This window comes from Lepidochelys kempii, chromosome 3 (assembly GCF_965140285.1).
Source record: "Lepidochelys kempii isolate rLepKem1 chromosome 3, rLepKem1.hap1, whole genome shotgun sequence".
NCBI lineage: Eukaryota > Metazoa > Chordata > Testudines > Cheloniidae > Lepidochelys > Lepidochelys kempii.
Window position 1 is genome coordinate 147682872 of NC_136382.1, and position 22762 is coordinate 147705633.

General features: G+C 42.4%; 1 protein-coding gene across 2 annotated transcripts in view; it reads right to left on the reverse strand.

The window, feature by feature from the left end:
• Positions 1 to 222: 222 nt before the first annotated feature.
• The window catches only part of LOC140909346 (uncharacterized), a 44417-nt gene continuing 21877 nt past the window's right edge, over positions 223 to 22762 (reverse strand). For both annotated transcript variants that reach the window (XM_073338419.2, XM_073338418.2), the window contains 4 exons: positions 12302 to 12383; positions 2589 to 3792; positions 1537 to 2121; positions 223 to 869 (listed from right to left, as the gene is read on the reverse strand). In XM_073338419.2, coding sequence (XP_073194520.2) covers positions 595 to 869; positions 1537 to 2065 — 804 coding nt within the window. In that variant the 5' untranslated portion in view covers positions 2066 to 2121; positions 2589 to 3792; positions 12302 to 12383 and the 3' untranslated portion in view covers positions 223 to 594. The remainder of the gene's footprint in view (positions 870 to 1536; positions 2122 to 2588; positions 3793 to 12301; positions 12384 to 22762) is intronic.

Genomic DNA, 22762 nt, shown 5'->3' on the forward strand with positions numbered 1-22762 from the left:
TAGGGATGCCTTGAGGGAGCAATATGAGGCTGAAAGCCAACAGTTATGTCTGGTGTGGTGTCCTGCACGGGAGTGAAGTGCAGTAGGAATCTGTGTTTGCTATGTATGATACTCTGATTTGCAGTGCCTGTTGCTTTCCTGGGCTAAGGTTTCTTTTACATTATGCAATAATAAAGAATGTTTTCAAAGCCAAAAAAATCAGTTTATTGAAAAGAAACACAACACAACTGCTTGGGAAACACAAAGGGCAAGGAGGTGAGATGGGGTGGGGTGGGGAACAGTACAATCACAGTTTTGCGTATGTCCTGTCTGGAGTGCTGTGCAATGCGTGCTGCACTTCAGGATGGCTATACTGCATGGTGATGGGGGTTGAGTGCAGTGCGCAGGGTTGTAGTTTTCACAACTGGGTGGTGAAGCTACAGGTGTTGGAGGCAGCAGGTGGCGGTAAGCACTCAGATGTTGGGGAAAGTGGTTTGGAGGTGACATGGTGGCACAAAGGAAAGAGTTTTGGGGCAAGAGCTGTGGGGTGGTAGTGCTCCGCCTGCATGGTTACAAGCGCCTGGATCAAGTCCGCTTGGCGCTCCATGATGCTTATCAGCCGCTCTGTGCTTTTGTGCCAGGGATCCGCATTCTGCTGGCAGACCCTCCTTTCACTCTCCTGCCACTCCTGCACTTTTTTATTTTCATTAGTTCATAGAATCTCAGGGTTGGAAGGGACTTCAGGAGGTCATCTAGTCCAACCCCCTGGCTAGTTGAATGTTGCATGACTTCATGCAGCATGTCCTCTTTGCTTCTACGTGGCTTCTTCCTGATTCTTTGCAGCCTCTCGGCCGTTGATAACACAGATGGCTGAGATCTCAAGGTTGCATCTGTAAAGGCAAAATGCAACACTTAACAGAGGCAACATTGTTCACACCAGACAGAGCAATGATTCCCCCGTACTCAAGGGCAAGCACAGTCTACAGAATAGCATAATTTGCCTGGCCCAAAGCGAGCGCACACAACCCACGGGACCCCCAAAATGGTGAGTAAGCACAGGGTCAAGCATGACTGATTGTTTCACGGCTGTACTGTCCTCTGGGTTTCTGTACCTTCAGGAGAGCCAACAGCGGCAGGGAGCCCCTATACTGAACACTGTCCCCACATTTTCCACAGGAGTTCGTCCTGGAAGATATCTCGCTGCTGAGGGTGACCAGGGAAGCAAGGGAGGGTCTTTTACTGCAATGCGGCTTCCGCCCTGGCCCATATGTAGCTTGCCTGTGTGCAGCAATGGTCCCCCCGCCCCTCACGGCACAGTGGTGTGGACAAGTTAGCCTTACTGGGATGAGGACAACAGTGACTCTCCTGAAAAACCCGTGCAAGAGCGTTGCCCAAGTTCTGGCTGAGACCTTTGAAGAGATCACTGAGGCCGATTACCGCGATGTGAAAGAGCACGTCAACGCCCTATTCCGCATCTAGGCATGCATGCAGCCCTAACCCTCCTCACCCCAAGAGCCTACACCGAATAACTTCCTTCCCAAAATAAAAGCTGCTTACCAGGAACCTCCTCTGGTGTTTGTCCTTCCCCAAGCACCAGCCGCCGTGACTGGCTACCTTCCTCCTGGATTGAGAACAGCTCCTGGCTGCATGCATCTAGAGATTCCAGGGTGTCTTCCTCCACCAGAGCACCCTCACTCCCGCTTTGCTGCTCCTCCTCCTCCTCCTGCCTTGTTGCACTGGCCTCTGAGGTGTCCATGGTGGTACTCAGCATGGAGGTGGGGTTGTTCCCAAGTATCACGTCCAGTTCTTTGTAAAAATGGCAGGTCGCAGGGGCAGCACCGGAGCTGCTGTTTGCCTCTTCTGCTTTGAGGTAGGCATTCCACAGCTCCTTCACTTGAACCCTGCACTTCAGTGCGTCCTGGTCCTGGCCCCTTTCCAGCATGGCCCTTGATATGTGCCCGAAGATATCGTAATTCCTGCGGCTGGAGCACAGATGGGACTGGACAGCTTCCTCCCCCCAAACACTGATGAGGTCCAGCACCTCGCCATTGCTCCATACTGGGGATCTCCTGGCGCGTGAAGGCATGGTCACCTGGAGGCATGGTCACCTGGAAAGATTCGCTGAGAGCACTCCACGCCTGGCTGAGCAAACAGGAAGGGGATTTTCAAAATTCCCAGAGAATTTAAAGGGTGGGTCTGACTGTTGGTTACCTTAGGGCAGGGCAGTAGAGTTCAAAGTGATGACCAGAGTGGCTAGAACAGGCATTGTGGGATACTTCTGGAGGCCGATCACAGCGCAATAACAGACCAGGGCATCCACACTGGCGCCGCAGCACTCCAGTGGTGGTGCAGCAAACATTATTCCACTCGCCAACGTGGAGTACCAGCAGCGTTGTAGCCGCGGAGACAGGGCGCTCTACGTGCCTTGTCAGTGTGGACAGGGAGTGAACTAGGGCGCCTGGGGCTCCTTTATTGCACTGTAACTCGCAAATGTAGCCAAGCCCTTAAATATGCTGTGGGTTTGGGAGGCACCCAGATAATAGCTGTACAGAACAATGACAAGGGAGGTAGCCATTGTCCAGCAAGGGAGCTACAATGCAATGACTCACCTGCATGAGGCCACACCAGAAGAATTGCTCAACCTTGCCTGGAGACTCAGCAATGCCCAGCAGACATGCCTGGACTTGTATTCTCCAAGCGCATAGGACTGAGGATATAAAACAGAACACAGCAGGCCCATGCTTTGTCTTTCTCCTGCCCCCACCTATACTGCAAGCAACAAGGACACTGAGAAGACTGAAGACTCCACCAGAGGAGACTGGCCCAGGCTTCAAGGGTGAAATCTGTACTATGAACTGCAATATCCAGTGCGATTAGAAAAACTGCTTAATCTAGATGTTGCCCAGTCTAACAGGGTTGAGAGTTTAGATTGTGTGCTTATATTTTATTTTATTTTGGTAACTAACTCTGATTTTTTTGCGTGTTACTTAAAATCTATCTTTTTGTAGTCATTTGTTTAACTGTTTATCTTTACCAGTGAGTTTGTATGGGGTGTGGCAAAACTGCTCAGGTTTGCAAAGGCTGGTGTATATCCACTTTCTATTGATGAAGTGGTGAACCAATTAATAAATTTGTGCTTATCGTCTTCAGCAGTGTAAGATGGTATATTCCTGAGATACAGTGCTGGGAGCTGGGGGGATTTGGCTCCGGTGCCTCTCTCTGTATGATGCATGAGTGGCTCTGGGAGCATTCATGCAATCGAGCTGGGTGTGGGTCTCCACATGCAGTTGTGCTGAGTGATAACAGCACCTGGAAGGATTTGCTGCTGGTCACTAGCAAGGCATTGTGAGAGACAGCCCAGGCTGGAGAGCCATCAGGGGGCACCCCGAGGATCCCGTCACAGTTGGGAATGGCAAAAAACAGCCAAATGAATTATTCTGTGTTAATCTTCCTTTAGCCACAAAATTGTTAAAGACTGAACTCAGTGCTTCAGTAACCCAAAGAAATAGAAGGGATCAGAAAGTGCTTATCCTTAAAGAAACAATAGGGGACCAGAAAAATTACTATTAGAAAACAAGGTCATGCTAATGGGTAGCACATGGCAGGAAACTGTAAAGTGCAACAACCTGCATGTCAGAGAAGAAGCTATGTCATAGCAACAGAGCATGGGAGACAATGGTAAAACTCCCGACTGACTATTGTATATTTCTAGAAAGACAGATACTTGCTTGTGCTGCTGATAGACTTTACATTGCTGCAGGATCCAAGTGAGGATAGTTTCTGGAATTTCACTGCTGGTTTGCACATAGAGAACTGCAATAGAATTGTAAATTAGTTAAAATTCCCTTGCTCCAGCGTACATTCATGTAAGGAAAGATAGGGTAAATCATTAAAATTTAATTTGAATAAATGTAATGTGGTCCTTTAAAATACTCCTTTGTAAATTAATTTCAAACAGGTTGCGTTTCCTGGAGATTTTACTTAGACTGTTGCTTTTAAACACATTTTCACTGACAGCTTTAAATACTGCCTTGTAGTTTCCTTGTTTAACTTTTATATTCTGATTAAAGACGTTTCTACTTCTTGATGGGTTTTTCAGGCACTGAATATGGTAGCCAGGAGATTTGTCAGTGTTCTGTCCATCTTTAGAAGTGGCATCTCTGATGGTAGAGCATACTTCTCAACGTGCACAGACTTTCTATTTTTCCTGACAGCTCACTTTTTCCACATCCCACTGCTGTCATCCTCCATGCACCCAAGCTCCATTAATGCAACAGTACAGCACATAGCGTCCCACCCTCCACCATCTGCATGTAATTGTAGCCTTGTTTTTTCAGAAGTCAGACTCCAATGACACAGCATCCTAGCACGGTGCACCATGGTATACCAGCAAATGAGCATTCATTCTGTAGTGTTAGCTAAGCATTAAACCCATGGCTGATGTAGATATTCCAGGAAGTCTCACTGACAAGTGGAGGTAAGTGGTCACTCTAGCCTTATCTTTTTATCAGATTTAATTTGTTCCATAAATGTTCTCTCAAGAAACTCACCCAACTTCTCCTACGTATTTCTTGGAAGTTCCAATTCCCTATTATAACCCTCAAAGTTTACTTGCTTGGTCCCTGAGTTAGTTGTAGGTTTCAAGAACAGATTTATTTCAACAGAAAACCAACATACCTGTTGAGCTTCCCATGGGATTGTCTGAGAAGTTTGGTCTCCCTGGCTAAAGCCATATTCAGAGCACTAATAATATGTGGCAGAGGCCCCCACAGCCAAGGCACTAAAAATGTGAATGTCTGTCTGTCAACACTGTGTCCCATTCCTCTCAAGGTATTTGAAGTCTGTCAGCACACTAGGAAACTACACAGAGTAAGCAGGTCTCTGCCAGCTCTCAGAATATCACTGGGGACCCCAGGGTATATTTCTAACTGAAAAAAACCTCCTGCAGCCACGTGTCTCAGAGCTCAGGTCTGAAGACTTGGGCTGCTGCTACGTTACTGAAAATAGCTGTGTAGATGTTCTTGCTTGGGCTCTGTGGTCCGGGGCACTGGGCCTCAGAGCCTGAGCTCCAGACCGAGCAGGAATATTTACACAGCTACTTTTAGTGCTATAGCAAGCCCAAGTCTATAGATCTGGGCTCTAAGACTTTCTGCCATGGGTGTTTTTTTGCAGTGTACCCTAAGATACCAGTGGAGGAAACATTTTTTTAGAATCAATATTTACTGAAAGATTTTACTGAAGAAAGGCAAGAATATCACTAATTTTAACTTAACAATAAGACATGTGTCTAACTGTCTTACTGCAGGAGAATTCACCCTGTTGTTTTTCCCCTATAACCTAGAGCAATACGAAGTCCACAAGGCTGACAAGATATCCATAAAATTTCCATGTCCAGATCCACAAGACATACAATTATAGTGTGCAATTCGATCAGCACAGAACATTACAGTAGATAACTCCTTCACAGAAACAGACTGTCACTTTCTTGTCTTGGAGCTACTGCACTTAGAAATCTTAGAAATGTAGGACTGGAAGGGAACTCAATAGGTCAATAGCTCAGTCCCCTACACTGAGGCAGGACTAAATATCATGGACCATCCCTGACAGGTGTTTGTCTAACCTGTTCTTAAAAACCTCCAATGACAGCGCTTCCACAACCCTAGATAATTTGTTCAAGCGCTTAACTACCCTTCCAGTTAGGAAGTTTTTATTACAGTCTAACCAAAATCTCCCTTGCTGCAATTTAAGCCCATTACTTTTTGTCCTGTCCTCAGTGGATAAGGAGAACAATTTATCACACTCATCTTTATAACAACCTTTTACTTAATTGAAGACGGTTCTCATGTACTCCATCTGTCTTCTCTTCTCCAGACTATACAAATCCAATTTTTTTAAATCTTTCCTACTAGGTCATGTTTTCCTAGGCCTTTTATCATTTTTGTTGCTCTCCTCTGGCCTTTATCCAATTTGTCCACATATTTCCTGAAGTGTGATGCCTAGAACTGGAAACAATGCTCCAGTTGAGGCCTTATCAGTGCTGAGTAAAGTGGAAGAATTACTACTCAAGTCTTGCTTACAACACTTCTGCTAATACATCCCAAAATGATGGTCATTTTTTTTTTTTGCAACAGTATTACATTGACGACTCATATTTAGTTTGTGACTCTTTATCTTCTTCTGCAGTACTCCTTCCTAGCAGGCATTTCCCGTTTTGTATGTTTGCAACTGATTATTCCTTCCAAAGTGCAGTACTTTGTAATTGTCGTTACTGAATTTCTTTCCATTTAACTCAGACCATTTCAAATTCTAATCCTGTCCTCCAAAGTGCTTGCAATCCCTCCCAGCTTGGTATCATCCGCAAACTTTATAAGTGTACTCTCTATTTCGTTATCCAAATCATTTATGAAGATATTGAATAGTACCAGCTCAAAGACAGATCCCTGTGGCACCCCAGTCAATATGCCCTTCCAGCTCGATTTTGAATCATTGATAACTACTGTCTGAGTAAGGTTTTCCAGCCAGTTGTGCACCCATCTTTTGGACGGTTCATCTAAACTAGTGGTTTTCAATCAGGGGTCTGGGGCCCCCTGAGGGGGCCACGAGCAGGTTTCAGGGGGTCCGCCAAGCAGTGCCAAGTTGTTTGGGACCCAGGGTAGAAAGCTGAATCCTCACCACATGGGGCTGAAGCCCAGGGCCCTGAGTCCCACAACCCAGGGCTGAAACCAAAGCCTGACCAACATAGCTTTGTGGGGGCCCCTGTGGCATAGGGCTCCTGGCAACTGCACTGCTTGCTACCCACTAACACCAGCCCTGGCTTTTATATGCAGAAAACCAGTTATTGTGGCCCAGGTGGGCCATGGAGTTTTTATAGCATGTTAGGTAGGCCTCAGAAAGAAAAAGATTGAGAATCCCTGATCTAGACTATATTTTTCTAGTTTGTTTATGAGGTCATGTGAGACAGTATCAAATGCCTTACTAAAGTTGAGATATATGAAATCCACTGCTTCCCCGCACCCATCCACAAAGCTTGTTATCCTGTCAAAGAAGGCTATTTGGTTTGCCATGATTTGTTCTTGACAAATCCATGTTGACGGTTACTTCTTTATTTTTTTTTCCTAGGTGCTTAGAGATGGAGCAAATAAGCAATCAATTATCTTTCTGGGTACTAAAGTTAAGCTTACCGGTCTATAATTCCCTGGGTTGTCCTTATTCCCCTTTTTATAGATAAGTACTATATTTGCCCTTTTCCAGTCCTCTGGGCTCTCTCCCATTGTCCATGAGTTCTCAAAGATAATCACTAATGGCTCAGAGATCTCTTCAGCCTAGTCCTTAAGTATTCTCGGATGTATCTCATCAGGCCCTGCTGAACTGAAGACATCTGACTTTTCTAAGTAATTTTTTACTGGTTCTTTTCCTATTTAGTCTCAGACCCTATTCCATCTACACTGATGTTCGCTATGTTTGTCATCCAAGCACTGCTAACTTTTTTGGTGAAAACGGAAACATAAAGACATTTATCACTTTGGCCATTTGCTATGTTTTCTGTTATTGTCTTTCCCTCCTCATTTAGTAATGGGCCTACACTGTACCTGGTCTTCCTTTCACATCTTATGTATTTGTAAAATATTTTCTTGTTACCCTTTATACTGTTACCTAGTTTAACCTTATTTTGTGCCTTGGTCTTTCTAATTTTTTCCTGCATGCTTGGGTTGTTTTTTTTTTTTTTAATATTTATTGTAATATGACCCAGTTTCCACTTCTTGTACGTCTCTTTTTTGAGTTACAGGTCATTGAAGTTCTGGTTAAGCCAGGGTGGCCTCTTACCATACTTTCTATCTTTCCTATGCATTGGGATAGTTTGTTCTTGTACTTGTAATAATGTCTCTTTAAAAAACTGTCAGCTCTCCTGAACTCTTTTTTCCCTTAGACTTGCTTCACATGGGATCTTACCTACCAGTTCTCTGAGTTTGCTAAAATCTGCCTTCTTGAAGTCCACTGTTTTTATTCTGCTGTTTTCCCTCCTACCATTCCTTAGAACAGCGTTTTTCAAAATTTGGGTCGTGACTCAGTACTGGGTCGCAGCATGTCAGGCACTGGGTGTCTCTGATCAGCAACGCCAACCGGGACGTTAAAAGTCCTCTTGGCAGTGCTGCCAAGCTAAGGCCAGCTAGTGCCTACCTGCTCCAACACCGCGCTGCACCCTGGAAGCAGCCAGCAGCAGCTCCAGCTCCTAGGTGGCTCCGCACACTGTCCCCGCACCAAGCACTGGGGTCAGGGGGCAGTGCCTGCAGGTGAAAGTCACGCGAAGTCACTTGCATGCCTCCGCCTAGGAGCCAGACTTGCTGCTGGCTGGTTCCGGGAAGCCTGCCTCTGCACCCCAGCTCCGGGAGCCACCGGAGGTAAGCCCGTACCCCAACCCCAATCCCCTGTCCCAGCCCTGAGCCCTCCCAAACCTGGAACCCCTTCCTGCACCCAAACCCCTCATCCCTAGCCCCACCCCAGAGCCTGCACCCCCAGCCCAGAGCCCTGACCCCTCCTGCACCCCCAGCCCTGAGCCCCCCCAAACCCTGAGCCCCTCATCCACCCCACACCCCTCATCCCTGGCCCCACCCCAGAGCCTGCACCCAGAGCCCTGATCCCTTCCCACACCGCAGCCCTGAGCCCCCCCAAACCCAGAGCTCCTCCTGCACCCCAAACCCCTCATCCCTGGCCCCACCCCAGAGCCCTGACTCCCTCCCACCCTCCCCTGTCCAAACCCAGAGCCCCCTCCTACACCCATCATTCCCGGCCCCACCCCCACAGCCCGCACTCCAACCCTCTGCCCCAGCCCTGAGCCCCTCCCACACTCCCTACCCCTCATCCCCAGCTCTGTTGGGTCACAGGCATCAACAATTTTCTTCAACTGGGTCCCCAGAAAAAAAGTTTGAAAACCACTGCCTTGGAATCATGAACTCTATCATTTCATGATCACTTTCACCCAACCTGCCTTCCACCTTCAGAGTCTTATCTAGTTCCTCTATTTGTCAGAACCTAATCAAGAGCACATATCCCCTAATTGCTTTCTCTACCTTTTGTAATAAAAAATAATCTACAACGCATTCCAAGAACTTGTTGGATAATCTGTGCCCTGATGTATTATTTTCCCAACAGATGTCTGGGTAGATGAAGTCCCCCCTCACCACCAAGTCCTGTGTTTTGGATGATTTTGTTAGTTGTATAAAAAAAAAAAAGTCTCATCCACCTCTTCTTCCTGGTCAGGAGGTCTACAGTAGACTCCTATGTGACATCACCCTTTTTTTCTTCTTCCCCATTTTATCCTTACCCAGAGACTTTCAACAGGTCCTACTATCATCTTTGGTATACAAGGCAACACATCCATGCTTTTTTCTCTGCCTGTGCTTCCTGAAGAAGCTGTACCCTTCTATACCAATATTCCAATCATGTGATTTATTCCACCAAGTTTCTGTGATGTCATACGTATCCAGTCAGCCTTCAAAAAAATGGACAATGTGGACATGAATGTTCACCTCCTGCTAACTACTCTCAAAATGGTTCTTGGTAACTGTAGTATCAAGAAGTAAGCATTGCACCTAGACTTTGTATACACTACTGGTAATTGCAAATGCTCACATCGAAGCAGAACTCATATCTAAAGGAAGTTGCTCTAACAGGTAAGCAAAAACAAAAAGAAGCAGGCACTGTTATGATAGCCTGTCCACACCAAGAATGCATCCAGGGTGAAACTTGGTCCCATTGCAGTCAATGGAAATTTTGCTGTTGACATCAACAGAGCCACGCTTTCACTTATAGACTCTGTGTAAGCACTTATTAACTACAAAGGGCCATTTTGATATTGATTTTATATATTCTGAGTGATATTAAAACACAATTGGTAGCAACACAAAAGTAACCACAAATCAATTGTGTAACCATAAAATAAAATGAATTCTTGAATTCTTATTGTGCTAAACTCATCACCTCATTGACAAACTGACTAAATCAGGCAATGTCTGACTCTAAACATAGTACAATGTTCTATTAGTTAAGAAATCTACATAGCAATAAACTGCAGAGTCCATTTGGCAATTCCATAGTCTTCCATTAGACTCTTCCATTAGTCCAAAATATACTGGAATAGTTTTTCTTTCAAACATTCTTATATCCACCAGATTCAGTCCAAACCAAAATGATAAGTCCTTATTTGGGAACTTTAATCTTCAGCCTGTAAGGTCTTTGGCTGGTTTCTTAGTAGACGCTATAATCCTTTATGAAACAAAACATCTTGCTCTGCTACTGTTGCAGTAAATTTGGAAATATCATATAAAGTAGAATAAAACCAATTGTCTTGAGTGTGAGGACTTTATTACAAGTACTGTCCTAAGTAACAGATGACCTTTTTGACCCCTTCTCATCGTCTCTACCTCTAAAGCCAGATAGACCAAGCATTCAGTCACTTGGAAGACTTAAAAAGTAACAGGTGTAATATTAAATATATATCAGAAGGGATTATTTCCTTTTTGTTCTCTTTCTAATACATCTGTGAATCCCAAATGTTTTTAAACAGCTTCATCATACTTACCATCACATCATATAATAAGCTCCATTCTGCCTATGCCTGATTTTACAGAACTTTGAAATTTAAGCTAAAGTTTTTCTCTTATAGTACTGGTTACTCAGTCATCGTACAACTATGGTAACAGTATATTAAACTTGTTTCAGTGGTAAATCATTCTTTGCATATCTTACTGTAAAATAGTTTATTTCTTCAATAAATGAAATGAAAAGGATAAGGAGGAAGAATGTAAAAATATAGGTCATTTTATTGTAAATGTCCTCTTATAGTCATGGTAAAATCATTAATCATAATAAACTCATTTTGTCTAAAAGCAGAGGTAATACATTGGTCCATGTAAATCACTTTATGGCCTTGACGGAATGATGTTAGAATACCTAAATAGGTGCTGTAATAAATTTCCTCTTTTGGAACATTGTTTGGCAATGAAGGTTACCTAGGGGTGGGTGTGATTGGTGCCAACTGTTCATAAGAATAGTCTGCTTTTATTTCTGAAAAATGTATCGGAATACCATAAAGATGGGTTCCACACACCACGCCCCTCAGTGTCTGAATGGACATAGACATAGTGTAACTTTGGAACAATAAATGTCCAGGACACTTCTAGAATAAAATCCTAACTCCAGCTGCTTATAAGGTTTCCTGATATTTACAGGACTGAAACTAAAGAAAAATGAACACTGAAGGATGATTAATATATTGAACCTTTTAAAGTACTGTTTCTTTGAGAAGCAATTTTGGTATATTATATGCAGGTACATCAAATGTAAAACACAGTGGGTTCTACATATTCCATATTATGCCTTTTCCCCCCTAAACTTGGCTATGTATGTGATTTGGTCATGTACGTAGATGTGCTTAAATATAGCAATAATATATGATAGAAACATCAATTTATTTCACATATAAATAAATGATGTAGCCTGAGCAAGTCCTTATCCACTTATCCAAACATTGGCCAGTTACTGAATTCCTACAGCAGTCTGGCAATATAGATATACATCTGGCATCACAGAAAACAGAAGGGCTGTGAAATGTCATATATACAACCTAAATGTCCTCATAGAAGATTTTTCAGCAAGGCTTTAGGGGAAATTGGTGTCTTCCCCTTTTGTGTTTTGTCTTTTCAATAATCCTGTTTATAGTTAAGTAACTTGTGTGTGTGACTCCAGAATGAATCAAGAACATGCACATTAAAAACATACCAGACCAGATTCTCTACTTCAACCAATTTTTGTTTGACAGGGCAGAGAGAAGGGAGACTGTGAGATTACTAGGAGTGACTCCCTGATTCTCTGTCCAGTCCCAAAGGACTGTCCATCAGCTCAAGATACTTGGGATGAAATCCTGGCCCACCTGAAGTTAAAGGCAAAACTTGCAGGGTTTCACCTCTGGTATGTAGTGTGCTCTGGCCATGTTCCTCCCCACCCATGACTGCAGCCCAATCCAGATTACACCAATTTTGTATCTACTGAGGATTTCCAGCTGGGGGTTGCTGAAAGTGTTCTCCCTTTTTGCACTCTCTTTCTCTGCCTGGAAAGAGAGCACAGCCAGGCAGAGAATCTACCCCATGTTCAATAAGTTAGAAGCTTATTAATTAGCTAATGTTTATAAAACTCCTGGAACAAACAAAGCAGTTAGCATTTACTATTATTAAATAGAGCATTTTGTACATACTTAAAATCTACATACTAGCAATTTGTTCCAAATATTAACTATACTATTTACTTTAAAATATTTCCATTGTACCTTAAACAGCTTCTTGTGCTCTGATTTCTCAATGGCTTTGTAATTGGTGTAAATGCTCTTGCAGATCACAGCTTATGTAGTCCTGTAAGAAATGACAGAGAGAAATCTAGTCTGAGGCTACTGGAGTAATTTTGTACTGTTCTACAGAAAATGTGAAGTTTGATACAGATTTTAACCATGTGACAATCTGACACTGGTTCACAAGTTATTCAATCAAGTGCAAACTGAATAACAAATAATAATGATAATGATGATGCCTGGCTCTTACATAGCACTTTTGATCCATTTATTTCAAAGCTGTATACAAAGGAGGCCAGTACTATCCCCATTTTATAGATGAGGAAACTGAAGCACAGGGAGGTAAAGTATCTTGCCCAAGGTGACCCAGCAGGCCAGTGGCAGAGCTGGGAATAGACAACTCATGTGCCCTGAGTCCCAGCCCGGTGCTCTACCTCCTAGGAAACATTGCCTCCCAAAGCAAATTATGAATAATAAACTTCTTTGTAGTCTAAACTGGATAAGATGGCATTGCTTCCTCTAAATGGAATGGATGTACTTAATCTTGCTTAAAAGTTAATTTTATTAATTTTTAAGATTAATGTGCCTTTCTGAAAAAAACCCCATAATACACATATGGTAATATCGCTATGCAATATGATGCTGCTAAGCTTGAATCCATGTCAAAATTCTCTGGGATCTTTGAGAGGTATGTGATGGACAATTAAAGTGGAATATATATAAAATTTAAAGGAACAGAATGATCAAAACTGCTTTTCCAATTTCCCAGATTCTTTAACTGTTACCACAGTTATCAGTTATCTAAGGGTATGTCTACGCTACATTTAGACATTTGCAGCTGGCTCATGCCAGTTGACTCAGGCTTGGAGGGCTTGAGTTAAGCAGCTGTTTAATTGCAGTATAGACTTCCTGGCTCAGCCTGGAGCCTGGGCTCTAGGACCCTGAAAGGTGGGAAGGTCCCAGAGCCCAGGCTCTAGGCTGAGCCCAGAAGTTCACAATGCAATTAAAGAGACACACAGCCGGAGCCCTGTGAGCCTGAGTCAGCTGGCACAGGCCAGCCACAGGTTTTTAATTGCAGCACAGACATACCCTAAAAGGACTAGCAAGAATACAGGTATCTCCATCCACCCATTTGTACTAACTTTACTGAGAACAGATAAAGAAAATAAAATGCGTGCATAGCAATTGATAATTCTACAAAAGAATGTTCTATTTTGTAATTATCCAGAACTACTTCTTCCCAGAATGCTTATCTTTATATTCAGTCTCTATGAAAATAAAGACGACGCTTCCCTTTCAGTTCAGATTCTGCTGAAATTACCCCTCTTGAAGCCAGTGCAAAATGGCTTACAGTGATCAGCTTAGTATAAATACCTAGATAAATAAAGCGATTTAGAAATCAGATCCCTCAGGTTCCAGCCCCTGTAGTGGTACATGGTTCTTTTCCTCTTTTACCAGAAACAGTTTTTATTTAGTTTTGCTAATTCAAGGACAGAAAATAACACTTAAACCAGGTAAAATAAAATGAAATTGTTTCATTCATTTCCTCTCAAGTATGAAGTTCTACTCATCAGCTGCTGATATAGATGGTATTTTTTCAGTTAGGATGTTCTGACTGAGTGTGCTTTATATTGCCTTCCTAACTAATAAAACAATCAGCTCTATGGAGCTGCTTGTTTCTCTAAAACAATTAATTAAATAATTCTTAAACCTTTTGCACAAACTCCTTGGTCATTAGTGTGGGTCACTTCAGACTTTAACTTGTTTTGTTCTTGTTTTTTTCCCCACTCATTCTATACCTGTTAATTTTCTTCTCTGTAGAAAGCTTTTTATTAATCATTTTTAACATATTTTACAGACCAATAGCAATAAAGTTTTATTTGATTCAGTAAAGCAATAAGCCACAACAGTCTCTTGGTGAATTTTGCCCGATCCCTTCACCAACACTGCTTACTAAAATTTACTTTAGTATGGCTTCTTGCAAATAGTATATGACTCCTTAATTTTAAAGTCCTTTAGAAGCCCTCTGAAACACATATTGTAGATGTGGCATATTATTAATGTGTCCTTCCCCCATGAAACATAGTACCTAGTGGATAAGATGGAACAGTATGAAAAAAGTTATAAAACTGTGACCATTATCCTACTATTCTGAATATTTCCTGTTTGTAATCTCTTTCTCTCTAGGGCCCCGTATGCTATAGGGAACCCCTTCTCTCTTTTTAAGGTTTAAAATGACACCTATCACCACTGTATCTGAGCACCTCACAAACCACAATCATAATGCATTTTTTTCTCTTCCCTCTCCCACCCACCCAGCAGATTTCTTGATAGCTTTATAGGTTTCTATGTGAGTGAGATACTTATTTCAGGAATGCTAAATCCCAGAAATTAAATTTGCATTTTAGTTCTGATTGTGCAACTCATGGTCTCTTATCTCCTGATGAGTTTTGTGAACTTAATCAACTTGTAATAGATTGTGGCATAGCAGTATGTGAGAGGGGGAGGATAAGAGTGGGAAGTGGCGTGCCTGTAATGCTGAATGCTACGGAGGATTCTGGGCTAAAGAGAAATCCATAGGCATCCTAGGGACACTGCCTTAATTTAGAGCAGCCCTTGGGGGCAGTCAGTCAGTATACAGATGGTGTAAAGCCATTTTATCACCCCTTCCCCACACTGTGACTTCTGTGCACTCTCTCTCCCTCTCAGAAGACACAACACAGTATTTGCCCCAGAAACTTCAAGGTACAGATGGTGTGAACTCCCCTTGCTCAGATATTTAGAAGACTGTTGTTGAACTATTTTATGAATGTGTCCTGTCTCCTTACATGACACCTTCCCCTCTATCAGCTATGGATTTTCTATTCACTCATCCTCTTCATCTCACCAGAAATAATCTCTTAACATCCAATATTGTTTTCTGTATTCCCCTTAGTCTTGCCACACTCCTCCCATATTTTCAGGAATGGTCCTCTTCTTCTGTAACTAATGCCCATAATTCAAGACCACTTAGGACATGTAATAGATATTATCTTTTATTTTGAAGCCTTATTCTCTTAAACTCCTGCAGTACTTTCCAGGTTGCCAAAAAACATCTTTTCACGTATCTTAAACTAGCACAGCTAGGAAGTCTGCTCAGTCTGAACTATCACCCATGCTTCTGCCCTCCCTGCCACTCTTAAAGAGACATTGTTAAATGGAATTCAAACCTGTGAAAAATGTACTTCAAATCAACAATGTCTCAAGGGTGGTAACATATGACCCACACAAATAAAAGGAAAAAACATATTTGCTCTTAATGTTCTTCACATGCAATTCATTTGAGATAATATGCAATTGCACATCTTTGTATCATTTCTATTTTTTTGTTTTGGAAAAGTGAATTAGTCACACTTTTGTACTCCTTAACAATGTGGTGTACTTTTAAAATTCATATGGAAATCCATTATTTTCCAGAGCAGTGTTAAAGCTGCAAAATTATTCTTAAAGCAATCATGGTTGTATGAAATGTCCCTCTATTTCTCTCACCATATTACAAGCTAGAACTAATGAGACTTTTTGAACTCGGTACTTTGTGCATCTTGCCTTAATCATTTTCTGTCAGATGCACTGCAGTCAGCAAGGGGATTACCATCTTGCAGAATTGTTGTATGCAGCATCTGCCAGAGAAGGATTTTCCTGATCCCTGTGACTGTCATGTTAGTAAAGGGAACACCTCAATGTAAAAATCTTCTAACTACAAACCCACTGCATCTATCAGTCATAGATGATATGCTGATGTCTTATTTGAGTTTGGTGAGGACACCATCTGTACTGCTTTAGCTCAGAACCAGGGATATGTATCACTTTCTTTGCAGATAACAAAAAGAGCTCTTTAGAGAAGTGCACATAAATCTGTATACAGGAAGGAAGGAATTGAACTCGCTTGGAAAATTTTATTGCATTCCACAGAAAGAATGTGCAGTTAAAAACAGAAAGAGAGAGAGAGAGATCAGAAGAACCAGAATATACTGGCAGCTATTCAGAGAGTGTATTTTAATGTACACCTACATGATCACATACTATTCCTCAAATAATGAATCATACAATTTATTTTCTGTCACAGTTGGGGCATATACAGAACACCACCACAAGATTCTCTCAGTATAAAGTCTGCCTCACAAATCCTCCAGGCTGGCTCATTCCCATAATTGTCTTCCTCCTCTCCTACTCCCAGGCTTCAGAGTTTCTCCAAAGACAATCTCATGATCACATGGACTTCCGCCACTATATATTGGTTCACTCCTCCTTCAGCTCTGCAATTTTCCTGGTCTCACAGCTCTAATTCTCCACTCTCTTTGACTCCCAAGACAAAAATTCCAGCCACCTGTTTGCCACCTTTGACTTCCTCCATAAACCCACCACACTTCCAGCACTCTCCTGCCTCTCCATACAGAATATTGCCAAATATTTCAGAGAAATTCATTGTGACCTTCTTACTCTCTCTTCCTCCTTCCAGTCTATCTTATCTTTCCCATCACTGATGCTGAGGTTTCTCATCTCCTCTCCTCTAAGTCCTCCACCTATTCCAGTGACCCTTACTCCTTCTGCCTCATGACCTTCCTTGTTCCCCACTTTCCTTCCCTTTTTCCTCAATCTCTCTCAGCTCACTGAGTGCACCATTAACAACTGCTTGCTCTCCCTTCCCAGCTCTGTGCTTGATTCCCCACTCACCTGGTTCCTGACCCCTCAAATTTACTGAAACTATTCTTACCAAGGTCTCCAATTACCATTTCCTGGCCTCTTCCTCCTTGATTGCTCAGAGACCTTTGACACGGTCAATCATACCCTCCTTTTAAAAATGTCCCTCTTTTGGCTTTTGTGAATCTTGCCCCTCCTTGTATTCTTCCTTCTTCTCTGGTTGTTCCTTCGTTGTCACATTTCTGTGGGTCCTCATCCTCTTTTGGTGGGCTTCTAATCCCAGAGGAGTCACTCCTCTTTGCTATTTACACCCTATCTCGGTATTACCTCATCTACTCATATAGCCTGAACTACTAGCTTTTGCCAATGGCTCACAAATCTACCTCTGCTCCTGATCTACACCCAGTCCCACATTTCAGCCTGTGTTCCTGACATCTTGCCCTAAATTTAAAATTAGGATGGCCAAAAACAAGCTCATCTTCTCTCCCAAGTCCTCCCTTTTCCATCTATCTTCTGCCACTGATGGCACCTCAATCCTGCTGGTCACTCAGGCACATAACTCAGGTGTTATTTTGGACAGTCTCTTTTTTAAACCTGCACATCTGGACCACATTCAAATCCTGCAGTTTCATCCTCTACAACATTTTCGAAGTCTGACTTTTCCTTGGTCCACACCACTGAAACCTCTTGCCAGGCCCTTAGCATCTCTTTTCTGGCCTACCACTGCCCTTCCTGACACTAGTTTGTTCACTCAGGTCCATATACAAAATGCTGCTATTAAAAACAAACACTTTCCTTGCCAATTCCACTGATCATGTCAGTCCCCTCAGCTCTCCACTGACTCCCCCTCATTTACTACATCAAATACATGCTTCTAGTCCTTTACTTTAAGGTTCACATGTAATCTAGCCCCTTCCTACTTATCTACCCTTGTAACTCGTCACCCCCTGCCCCCTTCACTCTGCCAGTCTCACTTTCTTCCATGCTGCTCCTTATGCATAGAACACCCTCCCTGAGCTGGTCTGTAATGCCACTTCTCTATACTCCTTTAAAGCCTCTCTCAAGACCTGTGTTTGCCATGATGCCAAATGTAAATCATCATCTGTTAGTGTAGACTTGCAGGGATTTCCGTTATTCGGCTATTATTTATATATTTTAATTAAAGAAACCTTTAACAAAAAAATTCTAGCTATTCACAAAGCTGATCTCTGAATGATGCATGCTCTTTCTGCTGCTTACCTTATCCTCCCTCCCCAGTTCCTTCCAACTGTTTGTTATATCCACTCTAGCATCTTGACCTAAATTTAGGTTGTAAACTCTTTATGGCAAGAGCTATCCTTGTACTCGCTCTACAGGATCCTGCATAAATGCAGGTCAATTCTGATTAGGGCTTCTAGACTCTACTGCAGGGGTGGCCAACCCGAGCCTGAGAAGGAGCCAGAATTTATCAATGTACATTGCCAAAGAGCCATAGTAATATGTCAGAAGCCTGCTCATCAGCTCCCTCCCGCTCCCAGCACCTTCCACCCACCAGCAGCCCCGATGATCAGCGTCTTCCCCTCCCTCCCCACAGCTCCAATCAGCTGTTTCATGGCATGGAGGAGGCTCTGAGGGGGAAGGGGAAGGAGTGAGGGCACGGCAGGCTCAGGGGAGCGGGCGGGAAGTCGTGGAGTAGGGGCAGGGCCCATGGCAGAGCCAGGGGTTGAGCAGTGAGGACCTCCCAGCACATTGGAAAGTTGGCGCCTGTAGCTCCATCCCCGAAGTCGGTGCCTATACCAGGAGCCGCATATTAACTTCTGAAGAGCCACATGTGGCTCCGGAGCCACAGGTTGGCCATCCCTGCTCTACTGTAATAATCTATTATGATAATTAGAAAATTGTTCTTGATGATGGGGAATAAAGGCAGTCATGTTCCACCACTGAACTTCAGAAATCTCTCACGTAGTCTGTCGGTTCAACAGCATGAAAATGTCATCATCTCTTTTTGTGGAACTGGAGTGACGCTGAAGTCTAAAGCATGACACACATGAGTCGGGCAGACAAAGTCATTGGTGAGCATCTTGGTAGCTATAGCAGTGGTATGACTCTTTCCCCTTGCAGCTAACAGTTTATTTCTGGCTTCTTCAAAGGATTGGAAAGCTCTGAGTGTTGTATCACCATGCTGATCTATTTGATGCAGCTTTCTCAAGATCAACTGGTTTTATTACACCAAAGTGTATGCTGTTCTCAATGCTGTCCTTGAAGTGCTTTCTGGGGTGGCATTGATTCTGGTGCCCTTGTGCCAATTCTCCATAGAAAAGTTTTCTGGGAAGTTGCTGTTCAGGCATCCTAATGATGTGTCCAACCCAATGTACTTGAGCTTTTATTAGCATGGCCTCGATGCTTGTAGTATTTGACTTTTGGAGAACCTCCAGGTTGGTAACTTTGTCTTGCCAGCGGATCCCCATAATGGTGCGCATATGGAAGGCCTCTAGCTTTTTAAAGCACCATTTGTATGGTGTCCACGTCTCACAGCCATAGAGGAGAGATGTGAGCACAAAAGCATTGTAGTTTTATTTTTGTTAAGAGGGTTACGTTGTGGGATTTCAGGACTTTGTTATGTAGCTTTCCGAATGACTGAGAAGCTTTCTGTATCCTGTTCATGATTCCTTTGTCAAGAGATCCATCATTGGAGATGTCGCTGCCGAGATAAGTAAAACTGTCAGCTTGCTTTAGTTGGATTCCACTAAGGGAGATGCGGGGGGATATGGCATGGAGTGGTGAAGATGACTGATGCAACACCACAGTTTTCTCCAGGCCAAATAAAATTGAGGCCAAATAATTGTGATGCTTCAGCGAAGCGATCTATGATGCACTGGAGACATCCCTCTGTTTGTGCTAGGAGGACACAATTATCTGCAAAGAGTGCTTCTCTTATTAGTAGTTCTATTACTTTTGTTTTTGCTTTAAGCCTTATAAGATTGAAGACTGAGCCGTCGTGTCTGTATCTGATGTATATGCCTCTGTTAAGCCTGTTTGTAGCATGTTTGAGAACTAGGGTGAACTTCAGAAATGCTAATATGACAAAAGGCCAGATCCTCAGCTTGTGTGAACTGGCTTAGCTCCATTGAAGTCCCTCATTTACAAGACCCCAGTGACTAAAAATACTGACGTTGGCTTTATTAAATGAATACAGATGAAGAGTAAGTAAAACTATACCTGATGGCACTGAATTGTAATGGTATAAAGATCAGAGTAAAACAGAACTAAAAATCTGAAAGGGTGTTTTCTTTTGTTCAGTAAATATGGCTGAAACAAGTTTAAGATAAGACATTTCAGTTTATTTCATCCTGTGAGTTACTCACAGTTTGAAGACACTCATATACAGACTCCATCAAGTTCCCCAGCTCTGAAGTCTGCAGGCTGCAAGAATCAAATTTGGCCCTAAGAACAGCACTGCTCACCATTTCCCAATTATAACTCTCCTTAACTTTTAAATTAGTCACCTGAGCAACAGCTTTTGTTAAAGAACTCCAGAATACTTGCAGAAGTTTTAAATGTAGGGGACCCACATTGGAAATGACAGGATTTTTCCAAGGACACACATTTGACTCCTGCAGCACTGAAGAGTGTGTGCCAGACAGAAGTTAGGGACTGCTGCTGTATTAGCTCACAAAGCAGTAAGCTTAGCATTAGCTTTATTTGAAGTTCAATTTAATTTTACTTCATCTTGTTTGAAAAGTCCTGTACAGTGCAGATGTTATGAATTCGCTCATGCCCAGGGAAATTATGTAGACTATTTGTGGAAGTATATAGAGATTAATATTTGTAGGAACTGATCCATTTTGCGTGACAAACTATCCTTCCATCTTAGATGGTGTTCAAATAGACTTGTGGCAATGAATCCATCTCACTTTAGTCACTTGCAAACAGAGTAAACATAGAGTGAAAAATTCCAGAATGTAGATAGTTTTTTTTAAACAACATTGTCACCTAGCTCAGCTTCTGATCATATTAAGCAAAAAAATCTTTCTATTAATCTTCAAGGGTTTGGAGATTTCCACAGTATCCCTTCTTTACTGCCTACTGCTGCTGTTCTCCAGATAAGGAGATGAGGTCAGTGGGCCTGGTGCCTGAGGTAGGTTCCTCTGGAAAATAAGACCTTAGCATATGTCATATACAAGCCAAATTTTCAACTTTCTTCAGTTCACATGAGAAGCAACAATAGATTGGTCTGGGAATTCTGAAAGTTATATGCAATGAGTAAACCAGTAATAAAATCTTGGTTTTACTTTCTGCTTTGTTGTTTACAGCAAAGCACCATATGAAATAATTTTACACTTAATCCTTGGCTGCCTGTACCAGTCCAATGCTCAGAAGACAAGTTTGCACATGAGCATTCAGAAGAAACTCCTTTTTTTAAAGGTTTTGGTATTTTTGACTGATTTGAATCAGCCCTGAACTGTAGCAAATTATCTTCCAGCCTTTTTGGTGAAAAAAATATTTGACAGCACCTGGAATTTTTAAAAATCAAAATATAGTTCTGGCCTCATTCTTATAATCCCCAATCCTACCTTCTTTGTCAGCACTTTTGGGGATTTTTTGTGTATTTCAAGCCTTTTAAACATGGTAAAAATGAGGAAGCTATCCTCAGAGCCGAATCCTCAGGGCCGTCACCAGTAGTGAGGTAGTCATGACTATTTTCCTGGGTCAAGAGTAGACAGCAACCAGCAGCATTCCTCTCAGCAGGAAAACAGTCTCACTATGAAGCAGTTACACTGGTGCTGCTGCAGTTCCCCCAGGAGAGCCAGCAATGTGGTCAGTGCCATGACAGCAATACAACTAGATTGGAGCTCAGTATGGACAGCCTGAAGTTCATGGAAACCCTCAGGCAACTTGACAATCTTAGGCCTGAAACATACTGAAAATGGTCAACACCACAATAAGAAACCAAGTAAAGTTATTCAAAGGAAAAAAACCTTAAACTGAACAGGGTCAGATTGGTCTGAATGAGGCTGATTATTTTGGACATGTGCAGCAATCAAAGAAAGATGGAGGCAATTGCACAAAAGGTAAGATCCAAAACCAAGAAAGTCTAACAGCGATTTTGGGGCATGTTAATATGTATAAGAAAATTATTCCTAATAATTAAGTTCTCTATTCAGAATGCTGCTTGAAGACAGAACAGAATGGCAATGCTACCTGGCAAGAAAAACATTGAGAATTTAAAAAGTTTGTCACAGAAGTCACAATACTGAAATATTCTGAGATTAATACAGAGTGTAAAAGCTTGATAGGACAGTTCCCAGCTTGTATCTACAAGAAGATCAATCAATGACATATGCTAACACACAGCAGAACTAAGCTCAGATTGAAAAAATAAATGTTGGCAATTTTGGTTGTGAATGTGTTTATAGGCAGAAAGTGGTTGAGACATAAATTAGATTAAAAGAAGAGAAGTACTTGTGGCACCTTAGAGACTAACAAATTTATTTGAGCATAAGCTTTCATGAGCTACATGCATCCGATGAAGTGAGCTGTAGCTCACGAAAGCTTATGCTCAAATAAATTTGTTAGTCTCTAAGGTGCCACAAGTACTCCTTTTCTTTTTGCGAATATAGACTAAGACGGCTCGTACTCTGAAACCAGTCATAAATTAGACTGTAAATCAGTGGAAGCCAGATCTCAGAAATCATTGTGCATGATATTACCAGGGCTTCAAAAAATAATCGTGAAATTACAGAAGTATTTGTTCAATGGGAAATACCAAACCTATAAGGGATT